Source organism: Salvelinus fontinalis, chromosome 11 (genome assembly GCF_029448725.1).
Source record: "Salvelinus fontinalis isolate EN_2023a chromosome 11, ASM2944872v1, whole genome shotgun sequence".
NCBI classification, from domain to species: Eukaryota; Metazoa; Chordata; class Actinopteri; order Salmoniformes; family Salmonidae; genus Salvelinus; species Salvelinus fontinalis.
Window position 1 is genome coordinate 30,371,698 of NC_074675.1, and position 8,116 is coordinate 30,379,813.

Sequence of the window (8,116 nt, forward strand, 5' to 3'; positions counted from 1 at the left end):
ACAAAGCTTAGCTGACTGCAGTCTCCTAGCTCACAGTCATATCCCTGTGCCCTAATTCCATACAAGGAAGATGAAATAAAGAATAGAGTTCCCATGGCGGCGAAGGATATAAATTGCAAATATCAGTCAAGTATATAGAGGGGTAGGCTAAGTAATTAAAAAGAGTGACTGCCTTCATAAAGCAACAAATCCCTTTGAAAACGGCCTATATGGAATCGATATGAGTCAGAAACAGTTATTCTAGTGTCCAAATTTACTAAAGTGTAAATGGGATGAAGTCAGTCTGGTCTAAAACGGAGTTTGGAACATCTGCGTGTCACATCGGGTAAATGAAGGTGGGGGTGTCCACTTGCCCACTAACATAGGGTGAACAGCTGTGGAGATTGCCCTCTACCCAATAGCATAGACAGTGAGACAGACCTGCCCAGCAGCTCTGACTGTTTACATAAGATAACACGTAGCACTTTTTGTACTTGAGAAATACTGCATCAAACACCTTCGATGGATGAAAAATTGTGCATCTAAAAACATACTCGGCCAAAATGTAAAAATTCATTAAAGATTTCTGGGGACGTTGAGGAAATGAAATAGGCTTCCGCATCTAGTGTCTCATGAGGGACAAACACCATTAACCAAAAGTGGAAATCGGTCAGGAGACACACCACTAAGACTGAAATCTAGTTTTTCTAATGAGCAACAGAAAAACACACGTGCCAATCGGCGTGTTCAGTGGCTCTTTAAGATCCTATCACTGTTTAAAAACATTATCAGCATAGAAAGTCATACAAAAACCTAAACTTAAGAGAAAGACATTTCAAAGTAATGTTAGGTTAAATCTGTCCCCAAACACAGGCCTCACGAGTGGAACAGCGGTCTAAGGCACTGTATTGCAGTGTTTGAGGCGTCACTACAGATTCGGGTTCGATCCCGGATTGAGTCGCAGCCGGCGGTGCACAATTGGCCCAGAGTCATCCGGGTTAGGTGGAGGTTTGGCCAGCTGGGATGTCCTTGTCCCCATCGTGTCCTAGCGACTATTTGTGGCGGCCGGCTCATGCACGCTGACATCGGTCGCCAGTAGTACAGTGGTTCCTCAGACACATTGGTGAGGCTGGCTTCTGGGTTAAGTGAGCTGTGTGTCAAGAAGCAGTGCGGCTTGGCAGGGTCGTGTTTCGGAGGAGGCATGGCTCTCTTGACCTTCGCCTCTCCCGAGTCCGTACGGGAGTGGCAGCAATGGGACAAGACTAACTTGACCCGCCCCCACCCAAAAAAAACGTGTATTAATAGATTTTTTAAATTATGTCCGCAAACATAGACAATCTGCATTGAGAAAGAGACCACAGAAATTCTCTCTCAAGCTCAGCATGAATGGCATTAGAATAACGCTCAGAGGTGCTCGGTCCCTCCCCCTCTACTTAGCCTGGTGCTCAAAAACCTTGAAATTCCCTCTAAAACACGACCGCCGACAAGGGTAACATCCCAAATGGCACCCTATTCCCCATAGAGTGCACTATTTCTGACCAGAGCCCTATGGGCCTTGCTGTCTTTGTCAACAGTAGTGCAATAAATAGGGAGCCGTTTTGGACGCATCCTAGATTATTCTTCCTCATTTCCCCCCACTGTCCCTCAAGTTCAGAAAACATTGACCAATTAAAATGTGGTTTCCTTCTAGAGTTCCTCCGCCCAACAACCAACTCTCAGCCATGGCCTACAAAAGGACAGAGGGCCACTGCAGCATACAAGGCCAGGCACTCCTCTGTGTGTGTGTGTGTGTGTGTGTGTGTGTGTGTGTGTGTGTGTGTGTGTGTGTGTGTGTGTGTGTGTGTGTGTGTGTGTGTGTGTGTGTGTGTGTGTCTCCACTTCCCCTTTTCATTCTGCTCCCTCTCTTTGTCAAAGGCAAACATTGTCATCAACCCCTCGCTGCGCCTACTCATGACCTACGACCCCACTACCCCTCCACTCCCCCCTCCTTTCTTTCCCTCCATCCTTCTTTCATTCCCTCTGGGATGGGACTGCTTTGGATCAGCTATTGAGGGATGCACCCCACCCCCCCGCAACTCTTCACACACGTCACACAAACAGTCACCGACCAATTCCAGATGCTCTCATGACGCCACGCCCACCCAGGCAGCGTGTGAGAGCGTGGTGGTGTGTGTAACCCCACTCCCACTACTTCATCCCATGTCAGTAGAAGTGCATAGTCTGTCTTACAAAACCGTCTGACAAACACAAACAGTCATCCATCCATAGGATTACCCAGCCAGCAGGCCCAATAGCGGTCTTAACACTACATGCAATGTACATTATGTTACCTGTGGTTAGAGTGGATACACACATTTACATAACATAACCTTAATCTACAGACCAGGAGCTCTTTATAGACATTAAGAATTCACTATTGGATGAGCTGCCTGGATGATGCTTGAAGGGGCATCGTCACGTCCACATGCGATCAGCTGCAACCAGGCGACTGAGTGATGTGATTCAAATCCACGGTTGTGGATTATAGGGGAGGACTGTGATTGGACAGTTTTCTAGTACCTGAGCCCAACTGACTGTATGACTAACAAGTTGTAGCGTAAGTCATAGTGACAACAAACGTTGAAAGTAGCATCTAGGCCACAGAGCTGGGACCAGGGCTCAGTCACAACTCACAAGCATCTCTTTGAAAGAAAAGGCTGCAGAACAAGTGAAATTCAGCAGAGAGGGAGAAACAGCATCTTGTGACTCCTACTCAGGAGGAAAACAGCTTTATTGCAGTGAGTGACCTGAACGCACTCTAAATGAGAACCTACTGAGTTTCATTAACAACATGGTTAACACGGACCCCTTGTAATGCGTTCCAAATGGTGCCCTTTTCCCTTTACTGTGCCCCTCAAGCGCTGGTCAAAGTGGTCGATTATAAAGGGAATAGGGTGCCATTAGAGAGACACCCCGAGTTACAGCTGTTTAACCCCAAGGTGTTATTTTTAAACTAACCTCCGCGCCTGCTTACCTGACCCCAAACTGAGGCACCTTCGTGGAGGGATTTGGGAGTTAGTTATCAGTGACCGTATCACAGAGCCAAGCAACCAACTGCTCCTTCCACCACGTGAGCTAGAGCTGTGCTAGATTCTAAACGGAGCTGTGAATTCAAATAAGATCCAGTCATATGACTGGCTGGCTGCCAAACGTGAAACTTTATAGCGGACATGTTCCTCTCTCTCTCTCTCCAGGCTTCTTCAATGAATGACCCACATTAAGCACTATGGGAACCATGACCACAAAAACAACTTCTCGTACAGAATAAGAATGTAGAAACTAGCAACAACATCCTGTGTGCCATTCTGTCTGTCTGGGCTGTTGCATCGGCACCCGCAAGTTGCACCCTTGCTGGGCATCATCTTACCTCCGCGCTGCTCTGACATCATCCATCTATCAACCCTGTGTGATCTTTATCAGACGAGGTATAGCAAGCTACATCCTTCCTTCCGCACCTTATCTGTATCTTCCTACCTGGGAAATTTTGTGTACGCCAATCTATTTAGGTACTTTAGTTTGCCACTACAATAAAACATTGCTTAAAATGTTACTCCGAGCAGAGAGTAAGTAAGTAAAGAAGGATAGTAAATGATTGGGTTGTGTCTTACCTGCAGTTCGCACCACGCCACCTCCACTGTAGTCTCCGTATCCAGGCCCTTGTAGACCGTCTTGAAGGATCCACGTCCGATCTCGATGTCAAACTTTAGGAAGCGTCCATCCAGCGAGGTCCCTATGGCCTTGGTCTCTACTTCCTCTATGTCGTCCTGAACCTTCTTCTCTGCTTCCCTCTTCTGCTCCTCTAATAGGGCCTTAGCGGCCCCCTTCTCCTTCTCCTCTCGCATCTCCTCTGTAACACTACCGCTCTCCTCCTCCGCGGGCTCCCCCGCTTTACTGGGCACCACCTCCTCGATTCCAGGAGCCTCTGCGGCGGCTAACGACGACAGCTTCTTTACTTTCTCTCCGCCGCAAACATCCAATACTGCCGTGCTTGGCTTTATCTGCACTACCATACCATCCGCTCTAGTACCACCACCAACACTGGGCCCTAATACCGCAATACAAGTCCCATCCCCTCCTTCCTCATCTGCCTCCACCTCGGCCACCGCCAGACAAGGCTCGGGTACCACCACAGAGGGGACAGCCAGGGAGAGACAGCCCAGGCTGGGGGGCTCACAGTCGGGCGGGGAGGTGAGGATGACGGCCTTGCTGGGGAGGTCTAAGGCGGTGGCGTTCGAGTCACAGATGACGCTGCGCCGGAAGAAGCGATGCTCGGCCTGTTTGGGGTCGCGGTCCATGGTGTGGCGGCGGCGGCGGACACCGTCAGTTCCCAAATTCTCACCAAGGTACGTGTCCGAGCTGGAACCATTCACATTCTTGGGCGGCGGAGGGAAAGGGGCAAGGAACTTGTCTGTTTCCGACATCTTGTTTTATTTATTCCAGGGGGTGAGTGAGCAATGAGCAAAAAAACCTCCAAAATATAAAGTATAAATAAATTACAAGGAAGAACCAAAACTTGAGAAAAAGTAACTGTAAACCTCAACCAACAATAAACCAAAACTTTTGTTGTGAAGAACCAAACACCTGTGCGTCTTCCAAACAAACTCCTGAGAGGGGGGAAATATATAATATGGGTATATAAAATAAAACCTCTGGAGAAAACCCTCTGTGGAGTTTGGATGGGGGGAGAGTTAACTTAACCTCCTCTGTAAGTGTCACTTAACAACAACAGTTACTATAACTTTTACAGCGCTCAGGGGTGGTTGGGCCCAGAAGAGGGGGCGTTCTTTTATAAATGGAAAAGAACAGGAAACAGTCACAGAGGAGCAAGCGCTGATGATGACACACAAGGACCGTCAAATCCACACCATCCATCCTGTAGCGACCCAGAGATAGCCTTCATTGAGCATAAGGGACCACAAGAAGAGGAGGCCAGATAGTCTGTACTAGCAGGCTCAGGCTGACTGCTTGGGCCTGGACAGTGGACAGCCTCTGGCGTGTCTCTGTAGTGATGGTGGGGGAGGGAGAAAACTCACTCACACCATTAACTCCACTGCCTCCAAAGCCAGGTCCAGATTCACTAAAAGAGAACAGAGGGAGAGTGAAGGAATGAGGCAGAGAAGTTTGGTTTAATTGCATATCCAAATTTAAAGTAACTGTAAACCTCAACCCTGACTCTGCTTGACCTCAGGGTTACAGCGTAAAACAATTCAGAGAGTAGCTTGGTTTGGCATGCACTACTGCAGCTGCAGAACAGGAGACTTGGTTTTACACATCCCAAATTGAACTCTAGTCCCTACATAGTACACTACTTTTGACCGGCGCTATTCCCTACATATAGTTTACTATATGACAGTGGTTATCAAACCTCTCCTCAGGGGAACCCTAGCCGTTCCATGTATTTGATCTATTCCAGAACTAGCACACCTGATTCAACGTGTCAACAAATCATCAATCCCTTGAATAGGTGAATCAGGTGAGCTAGTTCAGAGTTACAAAAAAATTGTGAAAAGGTTAGTGCTATCTGGGATCCTTGGGACATCCCTACCTTAAACTTTCTGTAGGTTTTCGTTTCAACACCAGTTGTAACTAACCCGCTTCAGTTTATCAACCAGCTAAGTATTAGAATCAGGTGCGCTAGATTAGGGTTGGTGTAAAAACCTACAGAATGGTGCGCTCCAGGAACGGGGTTGGAGAGCCATGCATTAACCATTTAGGAGTAGCGTCAGAGTTGGGATGTCCCAAGGATTCAGTTTAAACTTTTCCATTGTGGAAGGAAGAAGGGTCCCCGATGAGTGGTTTGAGAAGCACTGATATGGAAGTGTGCAATTTAGGACGTAAAACAGTGTGGCATCTAAAAACGAATTAGCTCGCTACCCATTCCATTACTCTTGTTCAGAAATGTATGGACATGTCTGAATATTAATTAAGCACACAAAAAAAAAATATTCCCCATAATTGTACTATCAATATTTTTCCACGAGTAATTTCCACTGGTAATGTATAATCTCGTTTACCAGATTTCTGACCATACGCAGATAATTTATTAACAGATTTTCTTAGAAATGCCTAAATTAAGATAATAAATCCGAAGTGACTGAAATGTAATTACAAAGAAAATTTAAAAAAACATCTGAACCTGGTTAAACGTGACACACATGAATGACGTTGACGGGTCGTCAATCTGAGAATAAATTATCTCATTAATTTCGTGGGTCGAATCGATACCGTGAGCAAGCTAATATTATTATTATTGTTTTACACCGAAAAACATTGACGCTGCCAATAATATCTGATAATGGTGACTCGAGTTTGTATTATATTTTCTTCCGATCATAAATGTTACGTTATTCATTTACCTTTATTGAAGAGTACGCTCTGTGGCCTTTCCCTTCCCACTCGTCTTTATAGCTAGCTAGCATAACTGGCTAACCATAGAGGAATAGTTCGCTAGCTACACTTCTGCAGTGCTGTCTTGCCGTAGCTATAATGAATTCTACAACGAACAGGCACATCTATCGACTGTCAAGGGGTCTGTACCAAAGCGAGTGTACAGCGAAATAGTTATGTTATTTGTCGTCAACTTGGACAACTAGCTAGCTAACTTAGTCAGGTAAAAAACCTCGTGAGGAACATGAAAACGAACGCAAGGTAGTCCTGGTTACTTTACGCTCGCGCTGGATATGGATAGTCTCGCGCATAAAATGACTTCCAGACAGAGCGCACAATGCAGATAAATAGTTAGCGGTTGTTACAACAAACTAGCAGTAATTGCAATAGTGACCAATGCCAGGCATGTTAAGCAAACCCAGGCGATGCAACACAGAACGCCGATACGGTTTTCCACAGCACGCGCTATAGCGAGCCGTAGAAGTTAGCCAAAAAGCTATATTTCGTAGCGAAACAGCCAAGAATCAAGCTAGTATACCTGGATGTCAATATGCATGCACTTTCCAGCTATATCAACAACATGATTGGTAAAGGCATTACCTTTTGTATCATGGCCATTCTCCCGTAGAAGATCGGTTGGTTGATACTTGAAGAGTAATTCAACAACAAAAAAATGCAACGATAGTCCTAGTTACTAGTATTAGAACACATTCGTTGTTTTTTTTTTTTAAATGTGCAAGAATAAACGCGTATATCTACATTCCAAAGTGACCGTATGCGTTCTCAAGACCGCCGTCTTTCATTGGCTTTAGCAGCTACCTCAAGCAGAGCGAGAAAGCCACGTTCATATCGGGGTTGTATCCGCTATGTATCCAGCAGTTCTTCTCTCCCTCCTATTAGATCAGAGCGGACAAAACTAATTCTCCATCTCTCAGCCGCAATTCAATTCCAGATGACCTCAATTTTACTCCATCTCCATGCGATTACTCAGCTACAGTTGTATTACGATGTGAACACAGAAAGAGCAAGACATCCACTGCGGTTCAATTCTCGTTCACTCGTCTGTTCCAATGACTCCGTTCGAATCGAATGCGCTTTTGTTATCCACAAAACAGCAGAGAGAAAATGACAACACAATGTATGTAGGCAAAGACTCTCTCCTACGTGTCCACAGTCAGATGTTGCCGTTTCAGGTCGCTAACATAGCCTGCATACAGCTGTTTCCCCTTGGTTCGCTTCATCCACAGATGTAAGGTTTGCTGGAGCGCCGACTGTGCATCTGGTTGCTAACTGCTCTAGCCAAGCTATGCGCTTCCAAACTGCGTATTGACGTGGGGCCTCGTCAGCCAGTCGCTTTTTTTTTTTTTTTTCTTCTTTTTTTTTATATAAATCAAAGACCTGGGGGATCGCGCCTGCTTCCACACTGGCGAGACCGAAGCCAGCGATAGCAGACTGGCTTCAACATTTTATACGGATACACTGTCCAAAAAGACCATGGAGTATGGGGACATGTCACTTTTTATCCAGGGGAGAGTAGACTCAGACTGTCAACTTCCCTGCCCCCTAAATTGATTCAGCTATAACATAGTAGGCTAAGAAGAGCTCTTAACGTTACTGTCTCACAGTAATGCGTTCTGATTTTGTGTGAGGTTGTTTTTTGTTGTCTGTTGTCTTTTTCATGTGGACAATGAACACCATTCATTTGAGCTTT

The 8,116-nt window shown here is 45.8% G+C and overlaps 1 protein-coding gene across 2 annotated transcripts; it reads right to left on the minus strand.

Annotated features, from left to right (window-relative positions):
- Positions 1-3,178: 3,178 nt before the first annotated feature.
- Positions 3,179-7,719, minus strand: LOC129865497 (serine/threonine-protein kinase WNK1-like). Of its 2 annotated transcripts, none has more exons than XM_055938344.1 (2): positions 7,225-7,719; positions 3,179-5,095 (listed from the first exon to the last, which is right to left on the minus strand). In XM_055938344.1, the coding sequence occupies exon 2, from the start codon at positions 4,437-4,439 to the stop codon at positions 3,558-3,560; it is 882 nt and encodes a 293-aa protein (XP_055794319.1). In that variant the 5' UTR covers positions 4,440-5,095; positions 7,225-7,719; the 3' UTR covers positions 3,179-3,557. The 2 variants fall into 2 exon arrangements, with proteins under 2 accessions (XP_055794319.1, XP_055794318.1); XM_055938343.1 differs by having other exon boundaries at positions 7,006-7,719.
- Positions 7,720-8,116: the final 397 nt, after the last annotated feature.

Coding starts and splice junctions, on each gene's coding strand:
- LOC129865497 (XM_055938344.1), bottom strand. CDS start 4,439: ATGTCGGAAACAGACAAGTTCCTTGCCCCTTTCCCTCCGCCGCCCAAG.